This window comes from Lactuca serriola, chromosome 5, assembly GCF_051521515.1.
Source record: "Lactuca serriola cultivar US96UC23 chromosome 5, Lser_US96UC23_V15, whole genome shotgun sequence".
Taxonomy (NCBI): Eukaryota; Viridiplantae; Streptophyta; class Magnoliopsida; order Asterales; family Asteraceae; genus Lactuca; species Lactuca serriola.
The window spans coordinates 46,955,068-46,977,564 of NC_136412.1; the positions used below are offsets into that span (position 1 = coordinate 46,955,068).

A 22,497-nucleotide genomic window follows, 5' to 3' on the forward strand; every position below is an offset into this window, starting at 1 on the left:
ATTTAGTCAAATTACCCCGCCAAAATAGTTTTATTCTATTTTTTTATTATAACGGAGGGAATTAAATTTGCAAATTTTAAGTAAACAATAATTAATCTAAAAGAATAAGTACCGAAGAGTGTTGTAAAAACCGGTTTGAACTGACCGGTCGAACCGATTAGACCGAGAACTAGGGATGAGCATAGGCGGGTACCCGCCTCATTTGGCGAGAACCGGAACCGGTGGTTCCTAAAAAGTTAGAACCGGAACCGGAACCGCTCTAGACAGTTCTTAAATGTTTGGAACCAGTCCCGGAACCGGCGGTTCCTAGAAAGTTAGAACCGGAACCGGAACCACTCTAGACAGTTCTTAAATGTTTGGAACCAGTCCCGGAACCGGCGGTTCCTAGAAAGTTAGAACCGGAACCGGAACCGCTCTAGATAGTTCTTAAATGTTTGGAACCAGTCCCGGAACCGGCGGTTCCGGTTCTGGGAGCGGGTAACCCGGTTACATTAATTTTGTTAACTTTTGTCGATAAAACCGCAATTTAGTTCTATTCAAATCAAGTCAATTCGGACCAAAGACGGACAAAACCGGACCAATATATATTCTAAACTGGTTTGAGTAACACACACACACACACACACACTATATATATATATATATATATATATATATATATATATATATATTAACCGGTTCCGGCGGGTACCCAGCGGGTAGCAGTTCCAAAAAAACGAGAATCGGAACCGGAACCGCTTAAGGCAGTTCCGGTTCCAAAAACGGGTACCCGGTTCCGATGCTCATCCCTACCGGGAACCAGGGAAGGGAACGATTCAACTATCACTGGTTTTATACCAATTTTTGAACAGGATTGAACCGACCGGTTTTTTCAAAATACATGGAAATAAATCATTTTCAATAATAAACTTTGGTGGGTTTTTTTTCACATTTATTTAGATTTTTCTCAATAAAAACATATGGTAAATGATATGATGTTTTTTTATGCACTTGTATTAATCTAAAACTATATTTTGTTTCGGTATTATATTTTATTTTCTTTTTGACGTATGCGAATTGATGTAAAACTTATAGTTATGTGTTGTTTTAATATATTTAGATTGATCTACAACTTATTTTTATGCATATTTTTAATGTTTGAACTTGTAGACGTCAAATTCATGTTTTAATGTATGTATATATGTATGTGTAGAAAAATAAGAAAAAATGATAAAAATTATAGAAACCGGTTGACCCGGCGGTCGAATCGGTCGCCATACCGGTTCAACTAAAAAACCGGTTTTTAAAACATTGGTACCGAACATGTTTTTTTAGTATTATAATTTAGGGAAAATGATGCAACGATCCTATTATGTATTTTACATTTGCCCATTTAATTTTTAAACTTATTTGCGTGTTTTTGGAAAGAATAAGCTTAGAGACTGTTTGTTTACCACTTAATACCTCTTAAAAAGAAGCATGTCTTAATCTAACCAATTAAGGGGGTGTTTGATACCCGTCTAACTGGGTCTGAGTCAGACATATGGGCTGACTCGGTCAGACATTTACTGTTTGATGATATGCTTTGTCAGTTAGCCGTCTGGCCCAAATGTCTTACCCGGTCAGCTTTGTAACATATGACTGGGAATAAGGACGCTTCTACCCCTCTGTTATCTTTCTTCCCTCGTTATCCGATACCCATTCTTTCAAACGTAACCTAAAAAAAAAAGCGCAGACACAAAAATCGCCGCCTCCTCCATCGACAGCTAACCGCCATCTCACTCGTCGCTGCCGTCTCGCCACCATCTCGCCGGCTAAAGAGAACTCGCCATCTCCGAGCAATTTCTCTCGCTTTCCCTGTCATTCAAGATCACTGTAATTCATCAAAAACGGGTAAGCTAATCTTCTCCTGTTATGTTAATACTATTTGAAATCAGAATCGCTTATGCTATCATGTTATGCAATCTGATGTATAATGTATAAAATCAGAATCCGATTTGCTCTAATAAATCTGAAATTTTAATTACCTGTATCAAATTGAAGCTTTCCCTTTCTTCTTAATAATTTTTGAAATCGGTTATGCTTGAGAGCTAGACTTTTATTTCTTGTTTGCCATTGTTGTTCACAAAGTTGTAGCTTTCTCTGTATCAAATTCCATAGAAACAACAGGAAGAATAATAATTGGTTTTGAAATAAAAAATTGATTTGATTTGAGTTGTTGCCCTTTTCTTGTGTGTCATATTTGTTTTGATTTGTTTTGAGTTGTTTCCCTGTATCAAATTGCATAGAAGCAAGTCACAACAGGAAGCTTTCCCTTTCTTCCTAATATTTTTTGAGGTTAATGTTTTAGGATTTGATTTGTTTTGAGTTGTTGCCCTTTTTGTGAAATCAGAAATCAAAAATTAGTTTTGAAATAAAAAATTGTTCTTTTCCTAATTTAAGCCCTGTTTTGCACAACAACAGAAACTATAATTATTGGAGAATAATAATTTTCTTATGCAAAGCCCTTCAAATCTTCTTTCTCCATACATGATTTCACCTAACACCCAAAATCTCTTCAATAGGCTATTTGACTAGTTAAGATTCACACTTTCAAACTCAAATTCAAAACAAATATGCTGTATCATTTTATGTGATGACATTAATTTGGATTATGTGAGTTTAAGCAATTAAAACACTAATGATGAGTTACAAATTATGAGATACATAAAGTAAATATTTTATGTAAGAGATCATCTTTGTGAATTGTGACAAAGTAGTTTTTTTTTTTTTTTATATGGATACACGACTACCTTCCTATCCCATTATAATGGAATTTCCTAGGTATGTTGTTGTTTTTTATCAAGTAAATAGTTTTTCTTCCAAAACAGTAATTCTTAAAAATGTATATTTATATTTGTATAGACTAGTATGGATTAGTCGATGATAATTGATAATCCTGGGAAAGAGTATAAATGTGGAAATTTAGAGGGTCATTTTCCATTTAATATTTATATGGTTAGTTGGGACAGTTGGAAGTTTGGATGTACTTGTTTTTATAATTATTCAACAATTTAATCCATCACTATATATAACAGCAGGGTAAAATGGTCATTTTTCATCACTCAGCACATTCAGTCAGATGTACAATCAAACAACAAGATTTCTTACTCAGTCAGGATTTTTTATCCAGACAGACCTTTCCCAGTCAGAACTTTCTCAGTCAGCAACTATCAAACGGGGCCTAAGTGTGTTTGTTTATCTCTTATTTTTGCATCTCGATCAGACTCTAGGCCACATCTGAAACCACATCTGAAAGAAAAAAAAAGACACGTTTCCCTTTATGCCCAACCCTACCCAAGAATTCCGCCTCTATTCATTCTTCCTCCCTCTTCTTTCCTCTACACTCTTTGACGTCTCCATGCCAACCCTCTCGGTCGAACTCGTCGTACACCGCCGACACGAGACCTCCGACGCCACCGTCCTAGACCCCCGGTCTGACAGCAAGGCATCAGGTTTAGCTTTCGTTCTTCTCCAATCCCTGAGGTTGCGTTTAGTTACGGAAAAACAATTTTCATTTTCCGTTTTTTGTTTTCCCTTTTCGATTTTCATTTTCCGTTTTCATTTTTCATTGAAAATTTTTGAAAACGCGTTTAGTTAAACTTATTCATTTTTCATTTTCAGTTTTAGAAAATTAAAAAACGTGTTTAGATGTGTATTTTTCTATCGGTTTTCATTTTTAGAAAACGGTAGCGGTGGTAGGGTGTGGGTGGGGGCGGTGACGGTAGCGGGTCGGTGGCGGTGGTGGTGATGACAGGCGATGGTGGTGGCGGCGGCAATTGTGTCAGTGGTAGTGGTGGTGATGGCGGTGGCAGCGGTGGCGGTGGTGCTAGTGACGGGTTAGTGGTGGTGATGGTGATGGTAGGTCGGTAATTGTGGTGGTGGTGTTGGGTGGGTGGGGGTGGAGTGTGTGAATGAGTGTGTTTGTGGGGGTAGGTGTGTGTTTGTGTGTGTGTGGGTATGTGTGTCTGTGAGGGTGGGGGTAGGTGTGAGTTTGTGTGTGTGTGGGTGTGTGTTTGTGGGGGTGTGGGTATGTATGTGTGTGTGTGTTTGTGGGTGGGGGTGTGTGTGTGGGTATGTATGTGTATGTGTGTGTGTGTTTGTGGGTTGGTGTGTGTGGGTGGGTGGGTGGGTGTGTGTGGGTGGGTATGTATGTGTGTGTGTGTTTGTGGGTTGGTGTGTGTGTGTGTGTGTGTGGTGGTGGGTATGTATGTGTGTGTGGGTGGGGGGTGTTAAGGTGTGGGTAGGTAGAGGTGGATGGGGTGGGAGTGGGTGTGTGTTTATATTTTAGAAAAATTTTGGAATTAGAAAAATGTGGAAAACAATGATTATCAGTTTTCCAAATATTTTCAACCTCTTTGTAATTTTAGAAAACAGAAAATTTTCATTTTCCGTGAAAATTTTAGAAAAATAGACGAACTAAACGCGTTTTCAAAATTCTCATTTTTCTTAGAAATTTTTTCCGGAAACGGCCCATTTTTCCACAACTAAACGCAACTTAAGGGTTTCTGATTATGATCTTGGCGCACATACCGAGGTGGGATCTTGGTGATGGATTTCTTAGCAAGTTCTTGAACACTTGGTACTATCAGTGATCTCCCGAAATTGATCGATTCATCGTTGTGGTTTTCCATTGGTCAAAAGAGAAGAGTGCACATGCTTACTACTTCTTTAATAAATAATGGGGGGAAACTAGACGATTATAAGGGGGTTTTTGAAACGTTTTTTAATTTTTCCAAAAAATTAAAAAAATAGTTAAAAAGATGATTGGGCAATGCTCTAAATCTTTTAAAATAACTTTTTTTTTTTGTGTGCAAGAAGAAATGTTAGGGTGCGTTTAGTTGCGGAAAAATGAGCCGTTTTCCGGAAAAATTTTCCAAGAAAAATGAGAATTTTGAAAACACGTTTAGTTCGTCTATTTTTCTAAATTTTTCATGGAAAATGAAAATTTTCCGTTTTCTAAAATTACAAATAGGTTGGAAATTTTTGGAAAACTGATAATCATTGTTTTCTATATTTTTCTAATTAAAAATTTTTCTAAAATATAAACACACACCCACTCCCACCCCATTCACCTCTACCTACCCCCACCTTAACACCCTTCACCCACCCACACATACATACCCACCCCCACACACACCCACCCACCCGCACACACACACCAACCCACAAACACACACATACATACCCACCCACACACTCACCCACCCGCACACACCAACCCACAAACACACACACACACATACATACCCACCGACACACACACACCCACCCGCGCGCGCACACACACACACACTAACCCACAAACACACACACATACATACCCACCCACCCACACACCCACCCGCGCACACACACACACCAACCCACAAACACACACACACACGTACATACCCACCCACATACTCACCCACCCGCACACACCAACCCACAAACACACACACACACATACATACCCACCCACGCGCACACACACACACACACACCAACCCACAAACACACACACACATGCATACCCACCCATCCACACACACACACACACATATACATACCCACACACACACACCCGCACACACACATACATACCCACCCACACACACACACCCACCCGCACACACACACACCAACCCACAAACACACACACATATATATATACCCACCCACCTACACACATACCCGCACACACACACATACATACCCACCCACACACACACACCCGCACACACACACCAACCCACCTACACACACACACACCCTCCCGTACACACACACATACATACCCACCAACGCAGCCACACACACACACAAACACATTCACACACCCCCACAAACACACACCCACACACACACAAACCCACACCTACCCCCACCCCCACCCCCACCCTCACAGACACACACCCATACACACACAAACCCACACATACCCCCACAAACACACACATACACACATAAAAACACACACTCGCACCCCCAACCACCCAACACCACCACCACAATCACCGACCTACCACCACCACTACTAACCCGTCACTAGCACCACCACCACCGCTGCCGCCACCATCACCACCACTACTGACACAATTGCCGCCGCCACCACCATCGCCTGTCATCACCACCACCGTCGTCGACCCGCTACCGTCACCGCCCCCACCCACACCCTACCAACGCTACCGTTTTCTAAAAATAAAAACCGATGGAAAAATACACATCTAAACATGTTTTCTAATTTTCTAAAATTGAAAATGAAAAACGAATAAGTTTAACTAAACGCGTTTTCTAAATTTTTCAATGAAAAATAAAAACGAAAAATGAAAATCGAAAAGGGAAAACAAAAAACGGAAAATGAAAATTGTTTTTCCGTAACTAAACGCAACCTTAGTGTTTCAAAAGTTATAAAATCCTGACTTTTAGGGCTTTTTAATATGAAAAGATGACTTTTAATACAAACACATTTTAAAAATGACTATATTTTGAAAAAAGTCCCTAACCAAAAAATCATTTTACAAAAAGAATTTTTAACATCAAAAATAATCCCAAACACCCCTAAGATGGACTTTATTCCTATTTCCATTGGTCACAAACTACTACTTCTTGAATTCTTGTCGCCTTGTTCAATGCGTATCAACTATTTATTTCAAAAACTAATATTAAATTCTTGCTCAATTTATGTAACAAAACACTCTAGTTTCCGTAGTATTTAACTACACTAAATGACATGGCATTTTGTTAAGGATGTACATAGGATTTTTTTTAAAGCCATATAGGATAAGATAATGATAGCATCTATATACTATGTTGTAATTTTGTAAGGAGTGGTAGCAAGTAGCAACTAAATATTACTGTTATTTTATTTTGGAATAAAATAAAAAGAAAAAGAACCCATTTCTCTTCTCTTTCATGCCTTCAAGTAGACTTTTCGTATGCCTATGGTAAATGAAAATCCATGTACCAAGCTTCAAATTTACACTACATTTTCCCATGACTCATAATATATTCGAAGTCAACTCTTTTAAAGAAACTATTTTGTTAATACTAAAAATCTAATACATGCAACCCTAACATTCGTTAATGTGCACAAACTAATTCTTTACATTGAGTTAACCACACTATAACCCGGAGGCTTATGAACACCTACTCCAACCATAACATTCCTCAAAAAGGCAGCATGACCCCAATTCTCAACATCAGCATAAAGACTCGATAAAACTATATATTGACCACATTGTTGAGGGTCTACCTCAAGAAGCCTTTTAGCCACCTCATTTCCTAAATCAATATCCCCATGAAGTTTACAAGCTCCCAAAAGAGCACCTAAAACAGAGGCATCAGCCTCAAATGGCATCCTACTTATGAAATCTTTTGCTTCTGCTAAAAACCCTGATCTACCCAATAAATCAACCACACATCCATAATGTTCCATTTTTGGAACAACACCAAATTGAGGCAACATTGAGTAGAATAATTCTAAACCTAAATTTATAAGGTTGCAATTTGAAGAAGCAGCAAGAATCCCAACAAAAGTAACTTCATTTGGATGATACCCTTCAATCTTCATCTTATCAAACATTTCTAAAATCTTTTTGTCTTTTCCATGTGAAGATAGAGCACAAATCATTGCATTCCATGTGCATGTTTCCTTTTTCAACATACTTTCAAACACTTTTGTGGCGTAATCTAAATGACCCGTTTTCCCATATAAATATATCAGTGATGTCCCGATAAAGGGAGTTATTTGATTCTCGTTCTTGATAATATACCCATGTATCTGCTTCCCAAATGTAACAGAATGAGCACAAGCAGAAAGTACACTAACGAATGTAGCTTCATTAGCTTTCACAGAACAATCTCTTAAACACCTTTGAAAAAACCGAATTGCAGTGTCGTAACACCCTCTCTTGCTGTACCCGTTGATGATGGTAGTCCATGAATAAACATCCCTCACAGGCATTGATTCGAAGAAGGAAACAGCAGAACCCATATCCCCATTCTTGCAAAACCCATCAAGCATAGCGTTACAGGAAACAAGGCATGGTTCAGGCATTTCATCGAACACCTTTTGTGCATAGGAAAGACAGTTGCTTTTAGCATACAAATGAATGAATGATGTTTGTACAAAGGGATCTGATAATACTCCGCGCTTGAGGGCTTGAGTGTAAAGGGGTTTAGCGATGAGGGAAGGGGTTGTATAAGCAGCAACGGTGGCTTTGGTTAGTGAAGGGAAAGTATGGGGGTTTGGTGGGATGTTATGGGAAAGCATGTGGGTGAAAAGGAGTAAGGTAGTGTGAGGGAGATGGATATTGAGGTAAGCTCTGATGAGAGTGTTGTAGAGTAAGGTGGGTATCCATTTGAAGGTAGATGAGTTGGGGTTAGGGTTAGGGTTAGGGAGGAGATTACCGCTGATGATGAGGAGGGAATGGATTTGCTTGATTTGGATGGAGTTTTTGATGAAACGTTGAAGGAGTTGCAGTAGAGATTCCGGCGAGAGAAACATCCCGGAGCCAATTCATTGGATGGTCAGCTGAAGTAACGAGACAGTATAAGATACGTATTTAATTATTAATTAAAAATTTTAAAATGCAAGCATAGATTCTGAATTTTAATAAGGAAAATAGAAACGACAAAATTTCACCTATTTTTATATTTTTTTTAAAAAGAATATCCAAAAAAAAAAATTACATATATAGCTATCAAAATTGTAGATGGGCTTTTTGTCATTTTGCAGTGACGAAATCGTAGATAGCAATGATTTCTTCCGACATGTTAACTTTACATTCTATTAATTCAATAAGCATCATGTTAACTTTACATGCTATTAATTCAAAATTATGTACTCAAAGCTGCATGGTTTCATTCTACAGTTCATCCCTCAACTAATACTAACCATAGAAAATATGTGAGTCGATCTTAAACGTAATATGCATCATAGCTTAAAAAAGTTTGGTTTTTAAATGCTACGGCTACCCCCGTAGTCTTACAACACTTTCCATACCATCTGACTGTTAGTGAATGCTATGGCTACCCCCGTAGTCTTACAACACTTTTTATACCATCTGACTGTTAGTGAATGCTACAGCTACCCCCGTAGTCTGGCAACACCTTCCATATTGGGTCGAACACACACTCGACCTAACACACAATCGAACTTGAGTCCTAGCTGGACCTCTAACCTGGTTCCCTAAACCCGTTATCTGGTGCCAAGGAAAACGTGAACCAAATGTTGGAACGTTTTATGAACTCCCAACTCACCCAATCCTCAATCAAGAAGTTTTAGCCTGAGATGTTTACTCTGATAAAAAGAACATGTTTTGAGATGAAACTCTGATTTGATATAACGATTTTGGTTTATGAATGAAATGGTTGATAATTATGGTTTTTATTAATGATTTTAAACGGAATTTTTGGATCGTATTTTTGGGATGTTACATTTTTCCTCTCTCGATAGAGCATTTATGCTAGTAAATATTTGAGCTCAAACTCTATATCATATGAAAGGGAGCTATTGATTAAGCGCCCATAATGTTATGTCTTAGAGCTCGTACTGTAAATAGTCTAGAGTAGGGATGAGCTTTTTAACTGAAAAACCGAAACAGAGTCAGAACCAATTGGACCCAAATAATGGTATTTGGTCCGGTTTTCGGTTTTCAATTTACGGCTTATTTGGTTTTCAGTTCCGGTCCGGTTCCGATTTCGAACACCTTCTTAGATGACACATTTCTTAGTAGAACCAAATCAAAACCGAAACCAAGTATTCAGTTCGGTCTGATTCTAGACCGGTTTACATGCCTAATATAAAATATACATGGTAAAGTGATTATCGTTAACACCGATGATGGAAAAACATCAAGTTGTTCAACTACAAAACTGCAATTAGAGACTTGTGTATAGGCCCAACCTACTCCTCAAATTTTCTTAAATAGTGTTAATTTTTTTTTCATATAAATACAACCATTGAAAAATACTTGGGCTACACTTAAGTTTCTATGTCCAAAGAAACAGTCTAAATTTGAAAGATTGACAACCCAAACAAAAAGAGCTAAATGTAAAAAGATAAAAAAATACAACAAAGGAGTCTAAATTTGAAAGATTTGACAACCCAAACAAAAAGAGTTAAGTGTAAAAAGATAAAAAAAAAAAGAACAACAAAAAGCCCAAGAGGTTAAACACCCTCTTAATCAATTTGAGTCTTGGGATGATACAGATAAGCTGATGAGGGAATGAAAAAGAAACAGGCACATGCCACTGTCCAGCGGCACATAGCGCCTCACCCTCACGACCCTGCTCCACCCACTCCCATCGACTTTTCCGGCAGCCTTCACTGCCACGCCGGCAGTTCCACAGCTTCAGCGACTTCCCTCTGAACATGCAAGAATGCAACAAGTAAGCATTAAGCATTTAAGCAAAGTTCTTAGAGTTATTTCAATTATGTGTCATTTTCTTGAAAACTTGAAATTAGCAATTAGGTTTATTTGATTAAGGTTAGCATGTAGTTATTACTTGTTGAAACTTGAAATTAGTTATCTTCATATCTTGATGTTGAATTATTGATGAAATATTGAAATTGGTTGTAGGTTTGAGTTTCCAAAGTTCACCGGTAGGTTTCTGAAATTAGTAATTGAGTTTTGTTGTCTATCTGTTGCCTAAAGTTCCAATCTCATTGACGACAATTTCACTTGTCTAATTGTCTTGCTTACATGTTGAGTTTTGTTGAAATCTTTTTGCTTAAGTTGTTTAAATATTTAAATTTAAGGTCCCATTGGGTCTTTTTTTGGACAAGAAGCTCCAACTCCAACTCCAAGAATGAAACAAGTAAGTTACTAAAAATCTAAAAGTAGTTGTTCTTTTGCTTTGAGAAGTAGAGATTTATAAGTTGTCTTCATGTCTTGATGAAATATTTGAAAGTAGTTGTAGATTTTGGCTTTCCATTGATGAAATATTGAAATTAGTTGTTCTTTTGCTTGTAGTTATAGACAAATTCTTTATTAGATCCGTCATGATAATACCTTGTTCTAGTTAGTTTTATGCATTTAAAAACCAAACTTTTTTAAGCTATGATGCATATTACGTTTAAGATCGACTCACATATTTTCTATGGTTAGTATTAGTTGAGGGATGAACTGTAGAATGAAACCATGCAGCTTTGAGTACATAATTTTGAATTAATAGCATGTAAAGTTAACATGATGCTTATTGAATTAATAGAATGTAAAGTTAACATGTCGGAAGAAATCATTGCTATCTACGATTTCGTCACTGCAAAATGACAAAAAGCCCATCTACAATTTTGATAGCTATATATGTAATTTTTTTTTTTGGATATTCTTTTTAAAAAAAATATAAAAATAGGTGAAATTTTGTCGTTTCTATTTTCCTTATTAAAATTCAGAATCTATGCTTGCATTTTAAAATTTTTAATTAATAATTAAATACGTATCTTATACTGTCTCGTTACTTCAGCTGACCATCCAATGAATTGGCTCCGGGATGTTTCTCTCGCCGGAATCTCTACTGCAACTCCTTCAACGTTTCATCAAAAACTCCATCCAAATCAAGCAAATCCATTCCCTCCTCATCATCAGCGGTAATCTCCTCCCTAACCCTAACCCTAACCCCAACTCATCTACCTTCAAATGGATACCCACCTTACTCTACAACACTCTCATCAGAGCTTACCTCAATATCCATCTCCCTCACACTACCTTACTCCTTTTCACCCACATGCTTTCCCATAACATCCCACCAAACCCCCATACTTTCCCTTCACTAACCAAAGCCACCGTTGCTGCTTATACAACCCCTTCCCTCATCGCTAAACCCCTTTACACTCAAGCCCTCAAGCGCGGAGTATTATCAGATCCCTTTGTACAAACATCATTCATTCATTTGTATGCTAAAAGCAACTGTCTTTCCTATGCACAAAAGGTGTTCGATGAAATGCCTGAACCATGCCTTGTTTCCTGTAACGCTATGCTTGATGGGTTTTGCAAGAATGGGGATATGGGTTCTGCTGTTTCCTTCTTCGAATCAATGCCTGTGAGGGATGTTTATTCATGGACTACCATCATCAACGGGTACAGCAAGAGAGGGTGTTACGACACTGCAATTCGGTTTTTTCAAAGGTGTTTAAGAGATTGTTCTGTGAAAGCTAATGAAGCTACATTCGTTAGTGTACTTTCTGCTTGTGCTCATTCTGTTACATTTGGGAAGCAGATACATGGGTATATTATCAAGAACGAGAATCAAATAACTCCCTTTATCGGGACATCACTGATATATTTATATGGGAAAACGGGTCATTTAGATTACGCCACAAAAGTGTTTGAAAGTATGTTGAAAAAGGAAACATGCACATGGAATGCAATGATTTGTGCTCTATCTTCACATGGAAAAGACAAAAAGGTTTTAGAAATGTTTGATAAGATGAAGATTGAAGGGTATCATCCAAATGAAGTTACTTTTGTTGGGATTCTTGCTGCTTCTTCAAATTGCAACCTTATAAATTTAGGTTTAGAATTATTCTACTCAATGTTGCCTCAATTTGGTGTTGTTCCAAAAATGGAACATTATGGATGTGTGGTTGATTTATTGGGTAGATCAGGGTTTTTAGCAGAAGCAAAAGATTTCATAAGTAGGATGCCATTTGAGGCTGATGCCTCTGTTTTAGGTGCTCTTTTGGGAGCTTGTAAACTTCATGGGGATATTGATTTAGGAAATGAGGTGGCTAAAAGGCTTCTTGAGGTAGACCCTCAACAATGTGGTCAATATATAGTTTTATCGAGTCTTTATGCTGATGTTGAGAATTGGGGTCATGCTGCCTTTTTGAGGAATGTTATGGTTGGAGTAGGTGTTCATAAGCCTCCGGGTTATAGTGTGGTTAACTCAATGTAAAGAATTAGTTTGTGCACATTAACGAATGTTAGGGTTGCATGTATTAGATTTTTAGTATTAACAAAATAGTTTCTTTAAAAGAGTTGACTTCGAATATATTATGAGTCATGGGAAAATGTAGTGTAAATTTGAAGCTTGGTACATGGATTTTCATTTACCATAGGCATACGAAAAGTCTACTTGAAGGCATGAAAGAGAAGAGAAATGGGTTCTTTTTCTTTTTATTTTATTCCAAAATAAAATAACAGTAATATTTAGTTGCTACTTGCTACCACTCCTTACAAAATTACAACATAGTATATAGATGCTATCATTATCTTATCCTATATGGCTTTAAAAAAAATCCTATGTACATCCTTAACAAAATGCCATGTCATTTAGTGTAGTTAAATACTACGGAAACTAGAGTGTTTTGTTACATAAATTGAGCAAGAATTTAATATTAGTTTTTGAAATAAATAGTTGATACGCATTGAACAAGGCGACAAGAATTCAAGAAGTAGTAGTTTGTGACCAATGGAAATAGGAATAAAGTCCATCTTAGGGGTGTTTGGGATTATTTTTGATGTTAAAAATTCTTTTTGTAAAATGATTTTTTGGTTAGGGACTTTTTTCAAAATATAGTCATTTTTAAAATGTGTTTGTATTAAAAGTCATCTTTTCATATTAAAAAGCCCTAAAAGTCAGGATTTTATAACTTTTGAAACACTAAGGTTGCGTTTAGTTACGGAAAAACAATTTTCATTTTCCGTTTTTTGTTTTCCCTTTTCGATTTTCATTTTTCGTTTTTATTTTTCATTGAAAAATTTAGAAAACGCGTTTAGTTAAACTTATTCGTTTTTCATTTTCAATTTTAGAAAATTAGAAAACATGTTTAGATGTGTATTTTTCCATCGGTTTTTATTTTTAGAAAACGGTAGCGTTGGTAGGGTGTGGGTGGGGGCGGTGACGGTAGCGGGTCGACGACGGTGGTGGTGATGACAGGCGATGGTGGTGGCGGCGGCAATTGTGTCAGTAGTGGTGGTGATGGTGGCGGCAGCGGTGGTGGTGGTGCTAGTGACGGGTTAGTAGTGGTGGTGGTAGGTCGGTGATTGTGGTGGTGGTGTTGGGTGGTTGGGGGTGCGAGTGTGTGTTTTTATGTGTGTATGTGTGTGTTTGTGGGGGTATGTGTGGGTTTGTGTGTGTATGGGTGTGTGTCTGTGAGGGTGGGGGTGGGGGTGGGGGTAGGTGTGGGTTTGTGTGTGTGTGGGTGTGTGTTTGTGGGGGTGTGTGAATGTGTTTGTGTGTGTGTGTGGCTGCGTTGGTGGGTATGTATGTGTGTGTGTACGGGAGGGTGTGTGTGTGTGTAGGTGGGTTGGTGTGTGTGTGCGGGTGTGTGTGTGTGGGTGGGTATGTATGTGTGTGTGTGCGGGTATGTGTGTAGGTGGGTGGGTATATATATATGTGTGTGTGTTTGTGGGTTGGTGTGTGTGTGTGCGGGTGGGTGTGTGTGTGTGGGTGGGTATGTATGTGTGTGTGCGGGTGTGTGTGTGTGGGTATGTATATGTGTGTGTGTGTGTGTGGATGGGTGGGTATGCATGTGTGTGTGTGTTTGTGGGTTGGTGTGTGTGTGTGTGTGTGCGCGTGGGTGGGTATGTATGTGTGTGTGTGTGTTTGTGGGTTGGTGTGTGCGGGTGGGTGAGTATGTGGGTGGGTATGTACGTGTGTGTGTGTGTTTGTGGGTTGGTGTGTGTGTGTGCGCGGGTGGGTGTGTGGGTGGGTGGGTATGTATGTGTGTGTGTTTGTGGGTTAGTGTGTGTGTGTGTGCGCGCGCGGGTGGGTGTGTGTGTGTCGGTGGGTATGTATGTGTGTGTGTGTGTTTGTGGGTTGGTGTGTGCGGGTGGGTGAGTGTGTGGGTGGGTATGTATGTGTGTGTTTGTGGGTTGGTGTGTGTGTGCGGGTGGGTGGGTGTGTGTGGGGGTGGGTATGTATGTGTGGGTGGGTGAAGGGTGTTAAGGTGGGGGTAGGTAGAGGTGAATGGGGTGGGAGTGGGTGTGTGTTTATATTTTAGAAAAATTTTTAATTAGAAAAATATAGAAAACAATGATTATCAGTTTTCCAAAAATTTCCAACCTATTTGTAATTTTAGAAAACGGAAAATTTTCATTTTCCATGAAAAATTTAGAAAAATAGACGAACTAAACGTGTTTTCAAAATTCTCATTTTTCTTGGAAAATTTTTCCGGAAAACGGCTCATTTTTCCGCAACTAAACGCACCCTAACATTTCTTCTTGCACACAAAAAAAAAAAAGTTATTTTAAAAGATTTAGAGCATTGCCCAATCATCTTTTTAACTATTTTTTTAATTTTTTGGAAAAATTAAAAAACGTTTCAAAAACCCCCTTATAATCGTCTAGTTTCCCCCCATTATTTATTAAAGAAGTAGTAAGCATGTGCACTCTTCTCTTTTGACCAATGGAAAACCACAACGATGAATCGATCAATTTCGGGAGATCACTGATAGTACCAAGTGTTCAAGAACTTGCTAAGAAATCCATCACCAAGATCCCACCTCGGTATGTGCGCCAAGATCATAATCAGAAACCCTTAAGTTGCGTTTAGTTGTGGAAAAATGGGCCGTTTCCGGAAAAAATTTCTAAGAAAAATGAGAATTTTGAAAACGCGTTTAGTTCGTCTATTTTTCTAAAATTTTCACGGAAAATGAAAATTTTCTGTTTTCTAAAATTACAAAGAGGTTGAAAATATTTGGAAAACTGATAATCATTGTTTTCCACATTTTTCTAATTCCAAAATTTTTCTAAAATATAAACACACACCCACTCCCACCCCATCCACCTCTACCTACCCACACCTTAACACCCCCCACCCACACACACATACATACCCACCACCACACACACACACACACACACCAACCCACAAACACACACACACATACATACCCACCCACACACACCCACCCACCCACCCACACACACCAACCCACAAACACACACACACATACACATACATACCCACACACACACCCCCACCCACAAACACACACACACATACATACCCACACCCCCACAAACACACACCCACACACACACAAACTCACACCTACCCCCACCCTCACAGACACACATACCCACACACACACAAACACACACCTACCCCCACAAACACACTCATTCACACACTCCACCCCCACCCACCCAACACCACCACCACAATTACCGACCTACCATCACCATCACCACCACTAACCCGTCACTAGCACCACCGCCACCGCTGCCACCGCCATCACCACCACTACCACTGACACAATTGCCGCCGCCACCACCATCGCCTGTCATCACCACCACCGCCACCGACCCGCTACCGTCACCGCCCCCACCCACACCCTACCACCGCTACCGTTTTCTAAAAATGAAAACCGATAGAAAAATACACATCTAAACACGTTTTTTAATTTTCTAAAACTGAAAATGAAAAATGAATAAGTTTAACTAAACGCGTTTTCAAAAATTTTCAATGAAAAATGAAAACGGAAAATGAAAATCGAAAAGGGAAAACAAAAAACGGAAAATGAAAATTGTTTTTCCGTAACTAAACGCAACCTTAATCACTTCATCCGACGACACCTCCAATCTCTCTGTACCTGTCATTGATCTTCACACCTTATTTGCAACCGATTCCGGATCTTCGCCGTATTCTTCTGAGCTCAGTAAGCTTCATACAGCTGCTAAAGAATGGGGTTTCTTCCAGGTCAGTGTTCTTAAAGTCTATTTGATTCTAATCCTTGTAAATTAGAAATTGTATATGTTGTTGGATTGCAAATCACGATGAAATCCAAATCAAGTACTAACATATGCTAAGAATCAAAGTTTTGTTTCCATTATATCGTATTCAGCTCATATAGTCGATAAAAACAGGTTATAAACCATGGAGTAAGTGAGCCCTTATTAGAGGATTTTAAAAGGGAAGTCTTGAACTTCTTCAAGCTTCCAATGGAGGAAAAACAGAAGCTCTGGCAGGAAGAAGACAATCATGAAGGTTTTGGTCAGCTTTTCGTTGTATCAGAGGAGCAGAAGCTTGATTGGTGTGACATGTTTTACATAACTACCCTTCCACACAATCTTAGACAATTTCAACTATTTCAAAAGTTACCTCCGGTTCTAAGGTTCTTTCTTCCTTCTACAAATGAAAAGTCTATAACTTTGAATGTTCTGTTATTGATTATTGTAACTTAAATAAATGAAAGGTTTTCTCCATTAAGTCCTCACTTTTTACAAAATTGCTATATTGTCGTTTTCTTATATATCTTTTAATCATAATCATCGATCCAGACAATATATAATGTGAAGAAAAAAAGAAACACGATCCTAATTGTTTTAACAACTTTGAAGAAATTTGTAGAGATAAGTTGGAAGCTTACTCTATGGAAATAAAAAAGCTAGCAATGGCTATCTTAGGTCAAATGGCTAAAGCTCTAGGGATTGATGGAGAGGAAATGAGTGAATTGTTTGATGATGGGGTTCAGTCGATGAGAATGAATTACTATCCTCCATGTCCGGAACCGGAATCGGCTTTGGGATTCACTCCTCATTCCGATGCCGATGCTTTAACAATTCTCTATCAATTAACCGAAACAGAGGGACTTCAAGTTCGAAAAGATGGAAAATGGGTATCTGTTAAGCCTCTTCCCAATGCTTTGGTAGTCAACATTGGAGACATAATGGAGGTAACAACATAATTCCATTATTGTTTTTATTGCTTGTGTATCTGAAACTTGGGAAAAAAAAAAACAAACAAACGTGTAACCAAACCCCAAAAAACCTCAAATTTGATATTTTGTTTGTAGATCATAACTAATGGCGTGTATAAGAGCATCGAGCATCGAGCAATAGTGCATTCAAACATCGAGAGATTATCGGTTGCCACATTTTATAGCTCGAGTATGGGTACTGAATTGGGGCCCGCAAGAAGTCTTGTTGCACAACATAATATAGCAAACTTCCGCCGAGTCCCTCTTGAGGAATATTTCAAGGGATTTTTTGCTCGAAAGCTAGATGGAAAGTCATTCTTGGATTATATGAAAGTTGAAGAATTGAAGAAAAATGTTACATAGTTGAATTGTAGGTTTTGTTGTGTTTTCTGGTTTTATTTCTTTTTGAAGTATGAAGCTCCATTAAATGAAGCAAAAGGATATGGTTATCATGAATGAAGATTTTAACTTTGCTGATAGCGAACACATACAAAAGATGTTTATTTATACAAAAAAACTCGGTTAACATACCCGACATACAAAAGTTGAGAATGAGGCTAAACTAAAACTACCAACTTTTCTAACAATACTTTAGAACGATTTCGAATTTCACGAAACAAAAGAAACCATCGATATAGTTCAAACTATATAACCTTTTTCATTCAAGTACTCTTAAAGTTTCATAAACTCCAAGTTTGATTTACCATCAAGCTTTCGAGCAAAAAAATCCTTGTAATATTCCTCAAAAGTGACACGTCGAAAGTTTGCTACATTATGTTGTGCAACAAGGCTTCTTGCGGGGCCTACTTCTACACCCATATTGGAGCTATAGAATGTTGCCACTGATAACCTCTCCTCGTTTGACTACACTGTTGCACAATGCTCTATGCTCTTGTATACACCATTACTTACAACCTGTAAACACGTACAAAGTTAGGTTGAGCACAATTCGATTAGGTTCATTTTTTTTCCTAGAACCGAAATCGAACAAAAAAAAATCCTAAAAAGAGAAGTTGTTGGGGTCTTTTGGATTTGGTTTTTTCTTTTTCTTTTTCTTTTTCAGTTTCTAGTTATATAAGCAATTAAAACGGAAATACATGGGGTTGTTGATGAATTCAAATCCGAAAGAGAATGAAGAAGATATTTGTTGAAGTTTGCAATATATAACTGCAAATATATTCTAGAATCTAAATCAAACAACACAACGCATTGCAAATTTGCAATGCAATGGAAACTAGATAGACTGTAAATAAGTAAAATGATATCATAAACACATTCTATTTTTTGTATGAAAACGGATTGAAAATATCAAATCGATTATCCTTTTGTCATCTTGCTGAAATCATGAATTATGTTGTTACCTCCATTATGTCCCCAATGTTGACTACCAAAGCATTTGGCAAAGGCTTAACGGATACCCATTTTCCATTTTTTCGAACTTGGAGGCCAGTGGTTTTGGTTAGTTGATAGAGGATTGTTAATCCAGTTGCATCAGAATGAGGGGAGAATCCCATAGCCAATTCTGGTTCAGGACATTGGGGATAATAATTCATCTGTAGGAACTGGGCCCCATCATCAAATAACTCCCTCATTTCCTCCTTGCTCATCCCTAGAGCCTTACCCATTTCACCCAAGATGCCTACTGCTAGCTTTTTTATTTCCCTAGAGTACGTGTCCACCTTCTCACTGTTTCAAAAATATTTGAGAAAATGGATAGGAAACGAATAAAAATTGAATCATTTGTTAACATATGATATGAAGAAAGCTCATTCTTTCTGGATTAACTCAAATAGGAAACACCCATATATAACTTAACTTATCGGATTAAGGCATGCACTTATTAAGTCAATCAAGTCATAGAATACGAAATAATGAATTATATGAGTAACTTGAAGACAAATTAGGTAATTGTTTTTTTTTTTTTTTTTTTTTTTTTTTTTTTTTTTTTACCTGACGTGCATCATACGTACAACTTGCACGATGTCCGCTAAAGTTTTTTTTATATCGTTTTATGCATTTTTATACTACTAATATTTAGAGTAAATTACACGAATGGTCCCTGTGGTTTGGGGTAATTTGCACGTTTAGTCCCTAACTTATTTTTTTAACTTGAAAGGTCCCTATTGTTTGTTTTTATTACACGTTTGGTCCCTACTGTTTGTTTTTGTTACACGTTTGGTCCCTATCTTACCTAAAAAGACTATTATTTAAATAGGAAAAAATGGTGGGGTAAGTAAGGAAGGTGAAAGATGTGGGATTGGAGGTGTGTTTATTTAAATAAATAAATAAATCAAGGGAAAAATAATATTTTTAGGTAAGTCAGGGACCAAGCGTGTAACAAAGACAAACAGTAGGGACCTTCCGAGTTAAAAAAATAAGTTAGGGACCAAACGCGCAAATTACCCTAAACCATAGGGACTATTCGTGTAATTTACTCCTAATATTATTATTTGTTATCGATAGTAATTAAACCCACTATCTTATCATCTACATTTTTTATGTATATAATATTCCTATATATTAAAAAGTGGTAGAGATAACAAAGCGATACGTAATCTAGTACAGATAACAAAGAAATACGATAAGTATGCTGGATAACGGGTGAAATATATATATATATATATATATATATATATATATATATATATATATATATATATATATATATTTGTCATAGATTCTAAACCTTAGATAACTTTAAAAAGTAAAAATAAAAAGAGAATAAACAAGTATAATAAATATTTAATCAAATTTCAATGTTAATTTATAGCAATGTAACCAAATTTAACTAATTTTAATTTATAAATTCAAAACATGAAAAATACCTCCAATATTCAGTTTTCCATTCAAAACCTATAACTTCTGAACATTAGTCACAACAAAAAAGGATAAACGGTAAACCGGTAAAGGACAAAAGCCCTAAAGTGGTAAATTCAATTTTTTATAATTTTTTCAAAAAACAAATCAAGGAAGGGTATCTACTATCAAAATAGGGATTTTGACAGAGGTGTTTGAGAATACTTTTTAAATGACTTTTATCTTTTAACTTTTCTAAAAAATTATAAAAATGTTTGGAAGATGCAAAAATTCTTTTCAAAATAACTTTTTATAAAGAAGAAAAAAGTGGATTTTTAAAAGTCAAGAAAAAGTGTAATTTTTTGTAACTTTTGGACTTTTAAAGCTAAATCACGTTCAAAAATTAAAAAATACTACCCAAACACTTTTTAAAACAAACTTTTAGCTTTTGTTTCCTAAAAAAAAACTTTTACAAAAAGAACTTTTGAATTTAAAAAGTAACCACAAACACCCCATAATAATTAGAATTAGACAAAAACTCAACAGCCTATTTCATTACAACTTCAAATAACAAACACGTCCAACATTCTCTACTACACCCCATTTTATTATTGCTAACATAATCACTTTTAAAACGCATATATATATATATATATATATATATATATATATATATATATATATATATATATATATATATCCAGTAATTAACAGACATGCATGCAAAATTAAAAATTTAATTAAACTAGTTTCATTTGGAGTAGGAAAAAAAGAACCTGAGGATGGGAGGTAACTTCTGAAATAGTTTGGAATTTCTGATATTATATGGAAGGGTATTTACGTAAAACTTGTCACACCAATCAAGCTTCTGATCCTCGGATGCAACAAACAGTTGACCGAAACCCTCTTGGCAGTCTTCTTTCTGCCAAAGCTTTTCTTTCTCCTCCATTGGAAGCTTGAACAACTTCAAAACTTCACTCTTAAAATCCTCTAATAAAGACTCACTTATTCCATGGTTTATAACCTGTTAATTCATTTAGCATATTAACATCATGATTTCGAAACGTAATTAACCATGGAATTGAAACAACTTGTAATTATAAGAACGACTAAATAATTAATTAGTGAATGCTGACCTGGAAGAAACCCCATTCTTTAGAAGCTGAATGAAGCTTATTGAGCTCAGAGGAACAAGTGGAAGATTCAGAATCTGTTGAAAATAAGGTGTGAAGATCAATCACAGGTATAGATGTTGGAACTTTATATATATAAAGGAATTGCAAGTTGGCAATTTCCTTTGTATCCCACATTGATGGGGAGAAGAAACTTTTGAGGGTTTATAAGCCTATTCCCTTGGTAAGCCTTCAAAGGCTTTAGTGGATCAAAGGAATGGGCCAAGCCCGCGTGCGCCTAGCCTAGCCTATCACTAGCCGACGCCGTGAAATGGTGCGATTTAGGCGCACTTTGCACTTCGCATCGGGAGCTGAGTAGCTTCTATTTTTGGTGAGTTCGGTGCAGTTGCTTCAAGATCAAGTCAGCTATCAACAGGTCGGTTTTATTTTTCTGTCTTGTGTTTAATTCGTCCAATAACAGGACAGTCTTCTTCTACCTTTCTTATAATCAGATCTAATTGAGAAGGATAGATCTGGTTTCGGACGAAACTTGGTAAATTTAATAATAATTGAATTTATTATTGCAACTAATCGACATATAATTCACAATATTATTTGTCGGTTTCCTTGCGTGTCATTTAGTTTGATATACAACAATAGATAGAGTGGAGGTGTCATCGGATGATTTGAATAAGGGTTTCTGATGATCTTGGCGTACATAACGCGGTGGAATCTTTGTGATGGATTTCTTAGCAAGTTCTTGGACACATGGTACTATCAGTGATCTCCCAAAATTGATCCCTACATCTTTGTGGTTTTCCATGGATATTCAGTCTTGAAGAATACTATATATGTCTCAGTAATGAATTAAAGGAATGTAAGATAGTGTATACGTGTATAATGGTACTTATAACATGACAGTGTTAATTGCTGCGT

At 37.1% G+C, this 22,497-nt stretch overlaps 1 protein-coding gene and 3 pseudogenes across 9 annotated transcripts; 2 read left to right on the forward strand and 2 right to left on the reverse strand.

Annotated features, from left to right (window-relative positions):
* The first annotated feature begins 1,587 nt into the window (after positions 1–1,587).
* Positions 1,588–12,983, forward strand: LOC145052411 (putative pentatricopeptide repeat-containing protein At1g10330 pseudogene; annotated as a pseudogene). 7 transcript variants are annotated; one of them, XR_013684062.1, is made up of 5 exons: positions 1,589–1,872; positions 3,057–3,473; positions 10,217–10,395; positions 10,766–10,824; positions 11,473–12,983. The product of XR_013684062.1 is annotated as a putative pentatricopeptide repeat-containing protein At1g10330 pseudogene, transcript variant X1 (transcript). The 7 variants fall into 7 exon arrangements; XR_013684065.1 differs by having other exon boundaries at positions 3,060–3,473; XR_013684067.1 differs by lacking the exon at positions 3,057–3,473 and having other exon boundaries at positions 1,588–1,872.
* Positions 7,026–8,964, reverse strand: LOC145052412 (putative pentatricopeptide repeat-containing protein At1g10330 pseudogene; annotated as a pseudogene).
* Positions 12,984–14,916: 1,933 nt separating the features above from the next.
* On the forward strand, positions 14,917–18,148 carry LOC145052413 (protein SRG1-like). Its single transcript, XM_079000234.1, has 5 exons — positions 14,917–15,472; positions 16,496–16,653; positions 16,821–17,068; positions 17,305–17,629; positions 17,750–18,148. The coding sequence occupies exons 1-5, from the start codon at positions 15,358–15,360 to the stop codon at positions 18,014–18,016; spliced, it is 1,113 nt and encodes a 370-aa protein (XP_078856360.1). The 5' UTR covers positions 14,917–15,357; the 3' UTR covers positions 18,017–18,148.
* Positions 18,122–21,759, reverse strand: LOC145049492 (protein SRG1-like; annotated as a pseudogene). The gene is made up of 4 exons (XR_013683291.1): positions 21,586–21,759; positions 21,226–21,473; positions 19,015–19,339; positions 18,122–18,568 (listed from the first exon to the last, which is right to left on the reverse strand). The product of XR_013683291.1 is annotated as a protein SRG1-like (transcript).
* Positions 21,760–22,497: the final 738 nt, after the last annotated feature.

Excerpts from the sequence above, each read along its gene's own strand:
- LOC145052413 (XM_079000234.1), top strand. The coding sequence starts at position 15,358 with ATGGAAAACCACAACGATGAATCGATCAATTTCGGGAGATCACTGATA. Across the intron at positions 16,654-16,820 it reads AAGAATGGGGTTTCTTCCAG|GTTATAAACCATGGAGTAAG; the intron begins GTCAGTGTTCTT and ends CGATAAAAACAG. Across the intron at positions 17,630-17,749 it reads ACATTGGAGACATAATGGAG|ATCATAACTAATGGCGTGTA; the intron begins GTAACAACATAA and ends TTTTGTTTGTAG.